Genomic DNA, 17,343 nt, shown 5'->3' on the forward strand with positions numbered 1-17,343 from the left:
CATAGCTCAGCTTGATTTGACTCCAATATCGATATTTATCACTTTCAAATTAATGCTCAAAGTCATTAAAAAAATAAATAAAACAGCCAAATATTATATTTATGTTCAATTCATTAAACACTGATATATTAACAGGAAAGTAAAGTGCATTTGGTTCAATGCATTTAACGTATCATAGAAACCAAAAATGTGTCCAAAAGTCTGATTTTAGGGACGAAGGAGCTTCTAAAATCCTGTCAGCCGTTCAGCAAATTCGTCTCACTTCCTCGCTGTCAACAGTAATGGCTGTAATAACGCCCCCTAGGGGTTGGGAGGTACATCAATATTGAAAGCCAGAATATCGATATTAAATAGTTTTTAAAAACATGGATATTAATCTTTGTACCTATTTGTCTGCACAGCTCTATATTTAATGTTGTCTTTAGTACAGGACCGTTTTTTTATAGGGGCACTGGCCCCCGTTTGCCCCTGTCTAGAGCCGCTCCTGGACCTGACCCATTGTGGAAATTGGTATAAATACTCCAGAACTACCATTATTTTATATATATTTTTTGTTTTATTTAGCCAATGTGCCCCCTTGTATAATCCTCAGTCGCACCTTGCTGCATTTTCACATTCATCTTTTTCATTGCTCTCTCTGATTACCCGAGTAAACAGAGAAAGAAGGCAGACGCGACTTTTATTATTGCCTTCCTTCATCGTATATTTTGGGACTGTAATTCATACGAAACCAAATTGTCTTGGATTTTATTTCCCCCCCGCCTCGGCGGTCCTGCGTTTCTCTCTGAAAACGAGTCCCTCTCTGTCGTCTGCAGGTGCCATTCTGGGACGCTCGGAGACGGAGAAATGCGTCTTCTACAACTCCAACTGGGAGAAGGACCGAACCAACCGCAGCGGCACGGAGTACTGCTACGGCGAAGCGGGCAAGCGGCGGCACTGCTTCGCCACGTGGAAGAACGTGTCGGGCACCATTGAGATCGTCAAGCAGGGCTGCTGGCTGGACGACATGAACTGCTACGACAGGTGAAGACTGGGCCTCTGACCGAAACTGATTAATGCTGGACCCAATCTGCAGAAACGTGGCCCAAAATTATGAAATTTTTCTTAAAGGCATGCAAAATCCACCTATATTTTAGACCTTAAATGCATTTTGTTGTGCACTTGAGGTCTCCAGGAGTACAAAAAAAAAAATTATGTAGTCTCTCCAGGTGCTGCGTAGATGTCTTTAAGTTTATTTTTGGGTTCATGCTTTTTAATCTATTCAGTTTTGTCTATTCTCTATTATGTTTTTCAACAATTGCATCACAGTATTTTCTGCGGAGCTGGTAAACAAGGTCATACACTGCAAAAAGAGAACTAAAAATAAGTAAAATTTTCTTGAAATGAATGCATTTGTCCTTGATTTGAGGAGCTAAATAAGACTATTTACCAATGGAATGAGTATTTTTACCCCTAAAATAAGATAATTAGATATACTGCACTTGAAATAAGATGGAGATGAATTGTTCCTATTTTAAGTGCGAAAATCTTATTCCATTGGCAAATAGTCCTATTTACCTGCTCAAATCAAGGAAAAATATTTTAATTTCAAGAAAAAATTCTTATTTTTAGGTCTATTTTTGCAGTGTCGAAACATTTGTGAATCCTCCATTTTTATTTCTCACTGCGATTTTGTATCCCAAGTTGAATAATGCAGCTTAGACGCACCTCAGAATCGGGGCAAAAGACCAGGAATTCAGACCGAAAAATTGCTGTTCCACTTTATATAGACTACAATGAATGATTTAAATGTGAAAAGGAAGGATTTAAAATCATGAAGGGGAACAGAAGCGTTAATTGAACCCCATATAATTTAAGAACCTGGAAGTATGACTTAAAAACATTGATTTTAACGCATAATTCTTCAGGCTTTCTAATGGTGTTCATACATTTTTTTGTGGACTTTAGCTGCTTTGTTGTTTAAAAGTCCTCAAGGCATAAAAATGCTCTTAAACTCCAGGCATGGGTTGTTTCTGCACATAATAGAAAACTTAATTAACTTTAATTTGGACGTCAAGGTTTTTTTGGAACCAGTAGTCGCTTAAGGAGACGCCATTATTTTTCATTTGTTTAATCAAATGTATTAACATTCCTAAGGTAACAGTTTGACAAACAGAAAATATGCTTTTAGCTTCTCTGTTAACCTCTGTTTCCCTTTAACATAGTTTGAAAAACAAATGAAAGGAGAATTTTTAAAAGAAAATATTGACAACGTTAGCCTGTTCTGTTTACCGTACCCTGCTTTAGCTTAGTGTAGTTTAATTTAATTTAACTTGTTTTATGTTAGTTCAGTATTTCTTACCTTACGCCAGCAAGTTTTAGTTGTTAAGCTTGCCTTACCTTAGCTCAGTTTAATTTTCTTTATCTTAGCTTAGTTTATCTTAGCTTATTTTAGTTTATGTTAGCATGGTGTTAGCGTTAGCATGGTCTTTATCTTAGCTTAGTTTATCTTGGCTTATTTTATTTTATTATATGTTGAGGCCTTACTCCTTGACATGGACTTTTTGACACATGTCTTACATCATTTCCTGTCAGCCTACTGTCAAATAAAGGCCACTAGTGCCAAAAAAGAAAAACTATTATAATTAAGTTTTTCTTTAGCTAATTAGCTTACCATATTTTATCCCTATTCATCTTAGCTCATCTTTGCCTTGCGTAGCTTAGCCTAATGTAGCTTAGCCTAGCATAGCCTGTGTTTTTTTTTCGTTATCTCAGCTTAGTTAAGTTTAAATCAATATAACTTAAGTATTATTTACACTACCTTAACTTACTTTAGCCTAGTTTACCCTAATTTAGCTTTGTCACTGTTAGTTTAGTTTCCTCTACATTGGTTAAGTTAGCTTAGTTTTGCAGAGTGTGGGGGTAATTTGGTGATCTTAGTTTAGTTTATCCTTTTTAGCTTAGCTTATTTGATCTTAGTTTTTTGGCTCATTTTGTTCACATTAGCTTAGTTTACATAGCTAAATTTTTTAGCTTGGTTTACTCCATCTTAGCTTTGTTTAGCCTAATTTAGTTTAGCTTATCGTAGCGTATTCTACTTTAGCTTTGTTTTACTGTACATCCACTTAGTTTAGCCTACATTGGTATAAGTTAGCTTAGTTTACTATATCCATCCATCCATTTTCTGACCCGCTTAATCCCTCATAATATAGTTTACTATAGCTAAAGCTAAATTTGTTAGCTTGGTTTACTCCATCTTAGCTTTGTTTAGCCTAGTTTAGTTTAGCTTATCGTAGTGTATTCTACCATAGCTTTGTTTTACTGTACATAAACTTAGTTTAGCCCATCTAAACTTAGTTTAATCTAGTTTTGGGTATCCTGGCTTTTATGGGATTAATGAATTAGTCTGCATTAGATTAGTTAGCAAATTTTATTTTAAACATTAGTCGTGCATTAGTGTCAATATACTAGCTTAGTTTAGCCTACCTTAGCTTAGTTTCGAGCTTTGTTCCTTTTCTTTCGTTGCATTTATAACAAACACCAAAGATAAAGTTTTTTTCTCCCTGCTGAAGAGCAATTAGCAGGAAACTTGGTAGACAATAGACGATTAACTGTAAGGTCTTTGCAGGATTGACTGTTTTGCTAAAACCAGGTTCTGTCCATCTGCTGGAAATGCCCTTTGTTTTGTTTTTTCTTGCTTCTTTGGTCCCCCAGTTTGCCAATTCCCTAATTTTTCTTCAGGTTACGGTCATCGTCTGGAAAGAGCAAGTAAAACTAAATGGAAATGGATTAAAAAGACATTTAGGAAACCAAGAGTAGAGCTCCTATGCAGTGTTGATATACGTAGAATAAGTGTTTATAATTTTTTCTGGGCTAAATATTTATGGCAAACGGTTGTTCCTCTTATGCTCGGCTTCATAGACTTTTATCTATAGCATGAGTTTCTGTACATCTCATTGATCAGATGTTTTGGTTAATATCTGAGTAACTGCATATAAAAAAAGGAGCATTTTCTCTGGTTCTGTAGGCCTGCAGGCTGTGAACTTGGGTTCAGACGCCGTGAAACGCCACCTCCGTGTTCGTCCTGCTCAGAGCCAGCAGTCTTTGTGAGCAGGGTTTACATTTATTACCTACAGACAGCTCTTTCACTCTCCATCGCCAGCGTATATCGTGACTCACTTTCAACTCTAAACCCATTTGAAATCACCTTGAGCACATTCCTCCGTCCCTCAGATAGCTCTCCGTCGCAATGACTCGCACACAAAGCCCTCCCCTCCGTGTTAATAACCTAAAGATAAACGAAAAGTTGTGCATTTGAAACTGATTTGACTGGATGAAAAGCCTTGCACTGCAAAAACGGATCTAAAAATATGTAAAATGTGCTTAAAATTAGTGTTTTTGTCCTAGATTTGAGCAGGTAAATAAGATTATTTGCCAATGTAATGAGTATTTGTACCCCTAAAATAAGATAATCACTTGAAATAAGATCATGCACTGCAAAAATGGAACTAAAAATAAGTAAAATGTTCTTAAAATTTGTGTATTTTTCCTTGATTTGAGCAGGTAAATAAGATGATCTGCCAATACAATAAGATTTTTGCACTTAAAATAAGAACAATTCATCTCCATCATCTTATTTCAAGTGCAGGATGTCTAATTATCTTATTTTAGGGGTCAACATACTCATTCCATTGGCAGGTAATCTTATTTACCTGCTCAAATCTAGGACAAAAACACTAATTATAAGAACATTTTACTTATTTTTAGATCCGTTTTTGCAGTGTGGAGATGAATTGTTCCTATTTTAAGTGCAAAAATCTTATTCTATTGGCAGATCATTTTATGTACCTGGTCAAATTAAGGAAAAATACACTAATTTTAACATCATTTTACTTATTTTAGTTCAGTTTTTGCAGTGTGGCATTGCCCTGAAGCTGGTATCAGGGGTTGGTTCGTGTTTTCCCCTTTGATTCCCAAATGATAGCGCTGCAGTCGGATCCGGAGCCCGCTCCGTTTCGGGTACCTCGGTTCAGACGGCGCCGGCTGGCCTCCCTGGAGAGCGCAGAGCAAGTCGAGGGCGGCTGCCACTTCCTTTGGCTTTTATCTGATGACTCTGAGAGAGTGGAGCTGTGTGTGTGTGTGTGTGTGTGTGTTGGCTCACGCAGGAGTTATTTAATAAATGTTGTGTCTCATTGTCCTCTGTGAGGGAATGAAAAGAGAGAAGAGTGTGTATCGTGCATTCTGCACGGCGTCACATCTTTTATGTTCGATGCACTTTGAATAATAAGAGTGCCAGAGCGTGCAGGGAGGAGGAGGAGGGGTGGGGGGGGGAAGAGACGGATAGCTGTGTGCGTTTCTAATTCCCACCTCAATGTCCTCCCTCTGCAGCAACGAGTGCGTGGAGAGGAAGGTGAGCCTTCCCGAGGTCTTCTTCTGCTGCTGCGAAGGCAACATGTGCAACAAGAGGTTCGCGTACGTCCCCGACACGCAGACGGCCAACGACACCAGCCACTCCACGGCCTACAGTACGTACAGCTCGCTTTCCGCTGTCTGCACTGCAAAAACGGATCTAAAAATAAGTAAAATGTTCTTAAAATTTGTGTTTTTGTCCTAGATTTGAGCAGGTAAATAAGATTATCTGCCAATGGAATGAGTATTTTGACCCCTAAAATAAGATAATTAGATATACTGCACTTGAAATAAGATGATGGAGATAAATTGTTCCTATTTTAAGTGCAAAAATCTTATTCTATTGGCAGGTCATCTTATTTACCTGCTCAAATCAAGAAAAAAAACACAAATTTTAAGACTATTTTACTTATTTTAATTCTGTTTTTGCAGTGTGTCTGCTTCAAACTAGTCAAACCAGGAGCTGGAACCAGGTTGTGTCAAAATAATTTATCTGAACCTGTTTTTTTTTCTTTTTTTAACCTCCAATTAAGAACGAGGCTTCTGGATATTGGCACAATTAGTGGAGGTTTCTGGCACAGACCCAGCTCTTAAGTGTCGTCCGCACACTTTAAATAGGGCCGAGGCTCCAGATGCTCCAGATGCTTAAGGCTATCTCGCTTTAATCGCTCAATTAAAACCGAGCTGTCAAACTAAACGTCAGCGGTAGTCCCTCCGCCCACAGCATGATTCTGCCACCACCGTAGTACACGTCAGGTTTATAAGTGAGCGAAACTTTATTCACTGCAGAAACGGAACTAGAAATAAGTAAAATGTTCTTTAAAATTTGTGTATTTGTTGATTTGAGCAGGTAAATAAGATGATTTGCCAATGGAATAAGATTTATGCACTTAAAAAAGGAATAATTCATATCCATCAACTTATATTAAGTGCAACATGTCTAATTATCTTATTTAAGGGGTAGAAATTCTCATTCCATTTGCAAATAGTCTTATTTAGTTGCTCAAATGAAGGAAAAATATACATATTTTAAGAAAATTTTCCTTACTTTTAGTTCCCTTTTTGCAGTGTGGACCAAATGTTAACCGGCCTTTAAGGAGAGTTTGGGGGTCTTGGAGCAGTTAAATAAAGGTTCTGCCTCCTTCTCAGTGTAGTGTGGGGGACTATAATGGATCATTATCTATACCTAAAACTGATACGTTCGCTGTGATTTAATGAATGTAGCGTTAATCAGTAAAAAAAAATAACGTTTAACATATATTCCAAATCGCTATCAAATGATGGAGCGCCCATCGCTGTCGTAAATAAATCCATTACTCTCTGCTTCACATACGGCACTGGTCGTCGCCATCTTGGATAATAAAACCAGATAGAGCATTGGGACTTTTTTTTTTTTATAGAACTTTATTGAACATATTGTATAAACAAACAAACAGTTACACACTGCAAAAAGAGAACTAAAAATAAGTAAATTTTTTCTTGAAATTAATGTTTTTGCCCTTGATTTGAGCAGGTAAATAAGATTATTTGCCAATTGAAGGAGTATTTTTACCCCTAAAATAAGATAATTAGATATATTGTACTTGAAATAAGACGATGGAGATGAATTGTTCCTATTTTAAGTGCAAAAACCTTATTCCTTTGGCAAATAGTCCTATTTACCTGCTCAAATCAAGGAAAAATACATTAATTTCAAGAAAAAAAATCGTATTTTTAGGTCTATTTTTGCAGTGCACAGACAAACATTAGACAGTACTGTTCTTTGACCAACATGGATGCCTCCAGTAAAGCACATGCAAATGAAAATCACTCTTAATTAAAAGAACGTATCATTTATTGAACCGTTTTTAGTCATTTTATATGCTGTCCCTCAGCGGCGTCATGCTGAGGGACAGGTCCGTTTCACCGATAGCTGGACCTCTGCCTCTGGCCAGATGTGCAGCCAGAATTATGACGCTTAAGGTTAAACTTCAACCAAACGTCCTATCACAGCATGAACGGAGGTGTGAGCAGCTAAATATCTAGAATATTAGATTTTTTTTTCTGTTAAACATATGTTTGCAGCTTTTTTTTTTTGCAGCCACCGCTGTGCTAAAAGGAAAAAAAAAAAAAAAGCAGCCCAAGGTCCTCGATATCATGAAAGACGTGAGATAAAGGCGAGGGAGAGTGTTAAATTCACTGCACGCTTTTAGATGTGCAGACACTAATATTTTTTTTTAAAAGGAAGGGGGCTCCACCATCCGATGTCCTTGCACTCGTCATTTTACGGCTAACAGGCTCGTCTGTCTGCTCGTGTTCCTCTGGATCTGACGGAGAGACACCTGCAGACAGCTTGTTGTGTTGAAAACTCGCAAACGGCCCCCAGAGGCCCACAGAGCAGCTGGTGAAGCCCCCCCCCCCCCCCCCCCCACAGCCCGCCGGATCGCACAGCGGCGGCTTGTTATGGCGAGGACGGCGCTGCGGTCGCACGGTGTGCAGAGGGCTCTGGTATTTCTGGCTGCAGGATTACGTTATGTCACGAGATGGATTTGCTAATCCCGCCCCATGCGAGTGTGTGTGTGTAGGTCAGCCTGCAGATCAAAAACGAATCTAAAAATAAGTAAAATGTTGTTAAAATTAGTGTTTTGGTCCCAGATTTGAGCAGGTAAATAAGATTATCTGCCAATGGAGTGAGTATGTTGAGCCCTAAAATAAGATAATTAGACATCCTGCACTTGAAATAAGATGGAGATGAGTTAAATGCAAAAATCTCAGATCATATTTACCTCTAATCTAGGACAAAAACACACTTTTTTAAGAACATTTTACTTATTTTTAGAGCCGTTTTTTTTGCAGTGAGCTGCTGCACTGCAAAAAAAGAACTAAAAGTAAGTAAAAATTTCTTGGAATTAGTTTATTTCTCCTTGATTTTAGCAGCTAAATTAAACTATTTGCCAATGGAGTGAGTGTTTTTACCCTTAAAAATAAGATAATTAGATATCCTGCACTTGAAATAAGACGATGAAGATGAGTTAAATGCAAAAATCTCAGATCATCTTATTTACCTGCTCTAATCTAGGACAAAAACACACTTTTTAAGAACATTTTACTTATTTTTAGTTCTTTTTTTGCAGTGAGCTGCTGCACTGCAAAAAAAGAACTAAAAGTAAGTAAAAATTTCTTGGAATTAGTTTATTTTTCCTTGATTTTAGCAGCTAAATGAAACTATTTGCCAATGGAGGGAGTGTTTTTACCCTTTAAAAATAAGATAATTAGACATCCTGCACTTGAAATAAGATGGAGATTAATTAAATGCAAAGATCTCAGATCATATTTACACCTAATCTAGGACAAAAACACACTTTTTAAGAACATTTTACTTTTTTTTTTAGAGCCGTTTTTTTGCAGTGAGCTGCTGCGCTGCAAAAAAAGAACTAAAAGTAAGTAAAAATTTCTTGGAATTAGTTTATTTCTCCTTGATTTTAGCAGCTAAATGAAACTATTTGCCAATGGAGTGAGTGTTTTTACCCTTTAAAAATAAGATAATTAGATATCCTGCACTTGAAATAAGACGATGAAGATGAGTTAAATACAAAAATCTCAGATCATCTTATTTACCTGCTCTAATCTAGGACAAAAACACACTTTTTTTAAGAACATTTTACTTATTTTTAGAGCCGTTTTTTGCAGTGAGCTGCTGCACTGCAAAAAAAGAACTAAAAGTAAGTAAAAATTTCTGGGAATTAGTTTATTTCTCCTTGATTTTAGCAGCTAAATTAAACTATTTGCCAATGGAGGGAGTGTTTTTACCCTTAAAATAAGATAATTAGACATCCTGCACTTGAAATAAGACTATGAAGATGAGTTAAATAGAAAAATCTCAGATCATCTTATTTACCTGCTCTAATCTAGGACAAAAACACACTTTTTTTTAAGAACATTTTACTTATTTTTAGAGCCGTTTTTTTTTCTTTTCTTTTTGCAGTGAGCTGCTGCACTGCAAAAAAAGAACTAAAAGTAAGTAAAAATTTCTTGGAATTAGTTTATTTCTCCTTGATTTGTGCAGCTAAATGAAACTATTTGCCAATGGAGTGAGTGTTTTTACCCTTAAAAATAAGATAATTAGACATCCTGCACTTGAAATAAGATGATGGAGATGAATTGTTCTATTTGTAGTGTAAAAATCTTATTCCATTGGCAAATAGTCGTATTTACATGCTCAAATCAAGAAAAAAAATACTAATTTCAAGAACATTTTACTGACTTTTGTTTCCCTTTTTGCAATGTGGCCCATCGGATGCATTTCGTTCCTCTTTTCCAAACCTTCCCTGTTTGTTCCCCCCACAGCCACCTCCAACCCGTTCTCCCCGAAGCCGACGCTCTTCAGCACCCTGCTGTACTCCCTGGTTCCCATCGTGGGCCTGGCCGGCGTCGTCCTCTTCTCCTTCTGGATGTGGAGGCACCACAAGCTGGCCTACCCCGCCGCGCTCGTCCCCACACACGTAAGTCTCCGGCCGCGGACGCCGCCGGCCTTCTTTTCCTGAAGGTTCACAGGTAAACGCTTCTCTCTGGTTAGAGCAGCGACACGCAAAGGGTTTCAGGGGAAAGATGGAGACGGAGCGTAGGAAAAGAAAATGTTCACACTGCAAAAACGGATCTAAAAATAAGTAAAAAGTTCTTAAAGTTAGTGTATTTGTCCTTGATTTGAGCAGGTAAAGAAGATTATTTGCCAATGGAATGAGTATTTTGTCCCCTAATATAAGATAATTAGACATCCTGCACTTGAAATAAGATGATGGAGATGAGTTGTTCCTATTTTAAGGTCAAAAATCTTATTCCATTGGCAGATCATCTTATTTACCTGCTCAAATCAAGGACAAACACACATATTTTAAGAACATTTTACTTATTTTGAGTTCTGTTTTTGCAGTGCAAGATACAAAGTCACACTGCAAAAATGGATCTAAAAATAAGCAAAATGTTCTTAAACATAGGGTTTTTGTCCTTGAATTGAGCAGGTAAAAAAGATCATCTGCCAATGGAATAAGTATCTGGACCCCTAAATTAAGATAATTAAACATCCTGCACTTGAAATAAGACGATGGAGATGAATTGTTTCTACTTTAAGTGCAAAAATCTTATTCCATTGGTTAATAGTCTTATTTACCTGCTCAAATCAAGGACAGATACACTCATTTTCAGAAAATTTTACTTATTTTTAGTTCAGTTTTTGCAGTGCAGACTTTCTATAAACGATCTGTTTTTTATTTTGAGTACAGAACCTTGACCCGGTCGTACTTTGGCTTTGTGTAACCGGGTAAGTTAGAAACATCACTAGTTAGTCCCTGTTTCACCAGATTCCTTCAGTCTGGAAAAGGCTGGAGTTCTGGGATCTATCAGGTCCAGAAATAGAAAACTGTCTTATTTGCTGTCCTCCTGTCTACACGGCCATCCGTCTGTTCGTACATCCAGGTCCTAAACCTCGGGATTCGTGAGTTAGCCCCACCACGTCGTTTGTTCTCATTCTCATTCTTGACCTCTGAGCTCCTTGTTTGGGGCTGAGAAACATCCCGTGTGCTTTAGTCGTAGTTTTGTTGTCACTCCGGTGGGGATGGGCAATAGGGCTGCACAATTAATCACATTTGCAATATAATCGCAATTTAGAAAAAACACAATTTCCAAATCGCAGAGGTCTGAAATTTTTGGCTATGTAACAATTACACTGCAAAAAGGGAACTAAAAGTTAGTAAAATTTTCTTAAAATTAGTCTATTTTTCCTTGATTTGGGCAGGTAAATAAGATTATTTTCCATAGGAATTAGTATTTTGATGCCTGAAATAAGATAATTAGACATCCTGCACTTGAAATAAGATGGTGGAGATCAATTGTTCCTATTTTAAGTGCAAGAATCTTATTCCATTGGCAAATAGTCTTATTTACCTGCTCAAATCAAGGACAAATACACTAATTTCAGGAAAATTTTACTTACTTTTTAGTTCCCTTTTTGCAGTGTAGGGAATCAGACGCGTCCTTCAGGTTTTGGTAAAATGTTTAAAGTGGGTTTGCCTCCACATGGGAGGGAAGACAGTTGCAGCAGTGAGATAATCTAATTTTATTACTTGTTAGGGCTTATATAATCATACTGTTTTACCAGAAACTTTCAGGAATCTCACCACAGCATTAAGCTCTGGTCAATAAGTTTAATATATAGACTTGCTGGTTGGGTGATTGATGTCCAAATCAATTAAAAGCTGTTCTCTTGAATAATATTCTGATTAATAAAAACATTAAAAGTTCTTGTTTTAAATAGTCCTTGCTTACAAACATCTTTATCTGGAGGCCATTTTTGTTGCTTGTGGTTAATGCGGAGAAAAGTCAAAATTAAATAGCAATTTTGGTCGTAATATATTGTAGTCAGAACGCAGTCATTTCTGCACAGTGGCTCTTTTAGCACCTAGTCTGCACAGCAATGAAACAGATTGATTTGTTGTTTATATATGTTTAAAAAGACATGATTAAAGAAACTGAAAAAAAAATAATCGCATTAAATTGCAATATTAAAGATAAAATAATTGCAATTAGATTATTTTCTAAAATTGTTAAGCCCTAAATGGGGACCGAGATTCCAACACATCACTATGACGCTGAGGGACTGGAGCAGTGGGCGCTTTTCTTTTTATATGGAGAAATAAATATGTACAATTGGAAAAAAAAAATTAAACTAACATTTATTACCACATAAACGCACATATGTACCAAAAGTGGATAAGCGGTACCGCGTCGGTTCAAATGTGAGCCCTCTGGCCTGACCTGCAGCTCTCTAGCGCCTCCTACGTGTTCAAAGCTGCGCTAGAAGAAGCCGAGCGACTCACATTAAAGCAGAAGCACAGAGCCACGGCGGAAAACGTCTCCAGCTCCATGGAGGCGGACTCGTTTTGGGAGGCGATCTGTCAGGAGGACCAGGTTCGGTCCAAACTGGCTGCTGTTGAGCGATTTTAAAAGAGGAGCGGGCGATCAACAGATAGCAGCTACCTCAGATTACTGCTGCTGAAAGTGCTTTTTTTTCTTTTTAACTCTCACGGGGGGGGAGAAATCTCTGAAAACCTGTGAAAAAGCCTTGAAACGTCCCGCGTGGGGAACCTTGTGTAAACTCTCTGCTATTTGCTTTTTCAGAAGGTTCTGTCTTTATTTATTCATTTAAAAAATCTCTTTCAGCGCCGCCACCGCTTTCCCCCTCGCCCGACTTTGAAACCGGCGCAAACACCAAAAAAAAAAAAAAAAAACAAGCGCTCAGAAACCTCGACGTGCCGGTCGGGTTCAAATCAAAGCGCCATCACCTCTCATTCCCCCTCCTCCTCCTCCTCGCGTTAAAATCTCCCATCCAGCCCGAAAACCCTGAAAACATCCTCCAAAAATTCCTGATTAATTTATCTTGTGCGAAGTGTAGCCGCAGCGGAGAGGAGGAGGAGGAGGGGGGGGGGGGGGGGGGGGGAGCAGAGCTTTCCAGCGTATGGGAGAGGAGTCAGGGGCCTCTGCATTATTGATGAGGCTTTATATAGGCAAACAAAACTAAACACAGAGAGAAGCTCGCAGCTCTGCCTCCGAGGATGGAGGTGGTGGGTGGGTGAGTGGGTGGGAGCGTGGGGGGGGGGAGACGTGCAGCTCTCTCCACTCACTTATTGTATTTGCAGAGCGGCGAAGCTTAGCGGGAGGGAGATAAAAAGACAGTTACACAATGCAACCTGGAAACAAAGCTGATGTGCATCGGAAAAAAAACGACAAGTCTAAGTAGCTTACGGAGCATTTTTACCTGGAAACGGCTAAACCAGTGGTTTGGGGAGGGAGGAGGGAGGAGGGGGGGGGGGGTAACGTATCGAACGGCGGTATGGAAGAGACGCTGACAGCGACGGGCGAATAAAATGAAATCTATCAGCCAGCGCGGAGCAAATGAAGTCATGCTGGGCGTCTGTAATCGAGTTGAAGTGGATTATTGCATAAAGGAGGAGGCGTAGGAGAGCAGGAGGGAAGGAAAAGGAGGTCACAAACGCAGGAATAGGTTTAAAACCAGCTCATTGGCAATTCAAGCTGCTTCGTTAAAAAACTTTTATTCATTTTATTTTTTTCCCAGAGAGCATTGATCTTCCTGTCAGACTTTCTGCTTCTGTTCTGCAGATGAAACCCAAAACCGCTCGTTTTCCTGACTTCTGGCGCATCGTCTTGCAGCGAGAAAAGCCGACATCTGTTTATTGGAGCTTTGTTTATTTTATTTTATTTTTTTTTTTTGCCTGGTCATGACTCGGCCTGCTCGATAGTTGAGTCGCCGCGGCGTAATGCGCTGCTTTCTGTCATGTATTTTTAATGTGACGGCAACAAATTGACCACATGTGTTGGATTTAAAGCATCCGCTGCAGATGGAAGAGCCCTCCTGGTATTAACTGAGCCGTGTTGAAGGAATTATAATCTTATTTCCTTCATAGATACTAAGCAACTGCAGTCAAACGCTGAGATCTGACTTTTTTTTGGCTTGTTATGCGTCTTTATTCATTTTCTGGCCCAATTAGTTCATTATGTTGCCATATTTTACTTTTTTCTGGCTAATTTTCAACCAAACTCTGGATGGATTATTCCGCTGTTTGGTTCTTTTTGTTTTCTTTGAAAGTCATTTCGGCTTTGTTCACACTGCAGGAGAAAATCGATTCAAATCCGATCTTTTTTAGCCCACATCTGTCTTTTTCATGGCACTGTGAACGGCCCAGTTCCGATCTTTTTCATTAAATAAAAAAGACACACATCTGTGCCACTTCCATATGTGATACAAAATCGAATAGGTGTCGGATATTTCTTTTAAAGCGCTGTCTAAATGGTCGTGTCGCATTTCATCCATCTTTCGCGTCACTGTCCTGACTAGCAGCAGCTAGCGCTCTATAAACGACCGTTGTTAATAGCTATACTGCTTCCTTCTTACCTTACTTCGTCTTGCTGCTATGATGTGGTCTTAATATTGTCGGCTCCCATTGCTCAACAGCTTTCTAATAACAAGGAGAGATGCTTGCTGTGTTATTTTATTTTTTTTTTAGTTGTTTTCTTAAATGAAACTTTATTGAACACTTTTCGAAACAATTATATCCGCCATTATTTCTGAAAACGACTCACTGCTCTGTGATGTGTCCTACTGTTATCCGCGTGTGTGGGTCGCCTTGTGTTTTTGAACCGATGACGGCGGTTACATTTAATAGTAGCATGAACAGCCACCCCTCCCACAAAAATCATAGTTCAGCATCAAGACCTGCAGTGTGAACGTAACCGTAGTATCGGATTGACTAAATTGTTATTTTGTGTCTGTTTTATGATGATTTTCGTCCACCTGGAGTTAGATTCATGCTTTTTGGCACTGTTTTTTTTTTTTTTTTTTTTTTTAAATCGTTTTATATATTTTTTGTGTCACAATTATATGAAGTTAGGTTATGCTTTTGTCAAATCTGAGGTCGCAATACCATTTAAATTCTTGATTATGGTTTTTATTGTCACATTTGTGACGACTATCACTCGATTTCTATCCACTTAACATTTTTTTGGGGATTGAAAGTACATTTTAAAAATGTCTAAATTGTCAAAACACGGTTTGATTTGAATCGGGAAGTATTTTATGTAAAAGGTTAACCAACATCTGACCAAGGTGTTGTGCTGAATTGTGACCCATATGGCTTTCCATACATCCACCACTTGCAGTTCCCAGCTGGCTACGTCGTCGGTACCTGAAACCTTTTACAGCTTTAAAAGACTCCCATTCCCAGAAATGTTTGCATTGCTTCGGTGTGGAATGCTTTGAATAATCTCCTTTTCCTTCTCTTCTGCTTTGGCACAGAAAAACACAAGTTGGCGTTGTCTTCTTCAAGAGATTTCGTGTTACCGTTAACACCCTTCTGAGTAGATCAGACGTTTTAGTGCTGTTATGTTTTCTTTCTGCGCTCCATCCGACCAGTAGAGTTAAGATGAGGTTCAGAAGCGTCGCTCTGACTTCCTGTTTGGCTGTAGAGAAAAATATAACGGAGCTCCTAATCTCACTGCAAAAACAGAACTAAAAGTAAGTAAAATTTTCTTGAAATGAATGTATTTGCCCTTGATTAGAGCAGATAAATAAGACTATTTGCCAATGGAATAAGATTTTTGCACTTAAAATAGGAACAATTCATCTCCATCGTCTTATTTCAAGTGCAAGATGTCTAATTGTTATTTTAGAGATGCATTGTTCCTATTTTAACTGCAAAAATCTCATTCTATTGGCAAATAGTCTTGTATACCTGCTCAAATCAAGGAAAAATACACTAATTTCAAGAAATGTTTACTTATTTTTAGTTCCCTTTTTGCAGTTTGATATCTGTGAAATTTACACGAGGCAGGCCAGGCTGGAGGTGGACTTAATAAAGACGGAGGCTGATTTATCGCATTGCAACACCAGAGAGAAACGCATTTTGTTTATAAGCCTTTGCAGGCCTCAACAAGATCTTGATTTTTAGATTTTGCTCCACCAGGAAACGGATTTTTGCCACCAAACCTCCACAATTCACGCCTCGGTGCCGAGTGGAGACAAACTGGGATAGATTGTGTCTGAGTACAACCGAGCTGCTCAGGCCTTCAGCCATCAAACACAAGTCTCATCTTAGTTTTTCCTCGTCCTAACAATCATCCCTGACCAGAATCTTTATCCTGCAACTGGTCTGATCTGATTTGGCTGGTGGGGGCCTTGCTAAACCAATCCTTATTTAGGAGATTTTAGGCGTCTGAGCTGCGATTTGACTCCATTGGTCCTATTTATTTATTCACTTGTGAGCCAGTGGCCCTTCAGACACACACTAATGCATCTATTTCTTTTTGTTGGGGTGCTTTTATTCCCACGCCGGCCTATTAATCTCTTCAGGAATCTTTAGCCTTCCCGTCGGCCGTCAGACGGATATTGCTGCTTTTCTTGCACAGAAACTAGACATTCTGTGGATAAATGAGCCAAATATCGTTCATTTATATTCATTTGTATTGCCTTAACGTGCCATACCGGTTACTTTTATTGAGATCTTATGTGATATACCAACACAAAGCAGAACATAATTTTAATGCAGGGTTTTATTCCTTAAAAATGCCCTGGACCTTTATTCGGCTCCCTGTGATTTCTGTTGTTTTTGAAAACACGTTATTTTAATGTCTCTACCAGATTTGGTGTCTAAGATGCAGAGCTTTTTTTTGTTTTTGTTTTTTTGGCCCAATCTGCTTCGCAAACTCTGTCAAAATGGATGGGAAGCGTCTGGACTTTGACTAGGCCATTCTGATACATGAATATAAACCAGACCTGGTCGATTTGTAGCAGAAGGGTTGCTCTTATTTATGAAAAACTGGCCCTTTTTTATTTTTATTTATTATTTTTTGCGTCCTGTCTGGCAGCTTAGATTTAAGAATTATTGTCTTAATGCCAAAAGGACCCCAACAGATTTTACTTTCACCAGTGGAGCATTACTGCTTTCCCCATAGTGCTCCGCTTGATTTATAAATGCAAGAAGCTTTATCAGATTTTATTCTGACTGTTTCATGTTCAATGGACGGAGAAATGGAAATGTAGAAGAGAAAAAGGATGAGACAAAAATGCTAAAAGGGAGAAAAGGTGAAAGATTACAGGAGTGAAAAAGGAGAGAGCTATATAACATCCTCTGAGTCTGCTTCTACACCTGCAAAGAGAGATATAAAAAGAACAGAAAAACCAGCTGATAAAGTTTTACAGGTACAAACAACCAAAGCGTTGATACCATCACTGAAGAATACACAGTAATATTAATATGAAATGTATAAAAGGACAGCTGAAGATAATTTTAGGGGTTTTCTGTATAGATGTGAGTCTGTAAGTACCTGGATCCAAGCACCTGTAGGTGTTAATGAGAGTGTGGTTGTGTATGTGAGGTTTATCCATGAGAAAAATACTCAGTAGTGGTT

At 38.4% G+C, this 17,343-nt stretch overlaps 1 protein-coding gene across 2 annotated transcripts in view; it reads left to right on the forward strand.

Moving 5' to 3' along the window:
• The window catches only part of LOC105918946 (activin receptor type-2A), a 61,345-nt gene that overhangs the window by 27,029 nt on the left and 16,973 nt on the right, over positions 1-17,343 (forward strand). For both annotated transcript variants that reach the window (XM_036127936.1, XM_036127937.1), the window contains exons 2-4: positions 816-1,023; positions 5,368-5,504; positions 9,715-9,869. In XM_036127936.1, coding sequence (XP_035983829.1) covers positions 816-1,023; positions 5,368-5,504; positions 9,715-9,869 — 500 coding nt within the window. The remainder of the gene's footprint in view (positions 1-815; positions 1,024-5,367; positions 5,505-9,714; positions 9,870-17,343) is intronic.

The sequence above is a fragment of the Fundulus heteroclitus genome, chromosome 24 (genome assembly GCF_011125445.2).
Source record: "Fundulus heteroclitus isolate FHET01 chromosome 24, MU-UCD_Fhet_4.1, whole genome shotgun sequence".
In the NCBI taxonomy this organism is placed as follows: Eukaryota; Metazoa; Chordata; class Actinopteri; order Cyprinodontiformes; family Fundulidae; genus Fundulus; species Fundulus heteroclitus.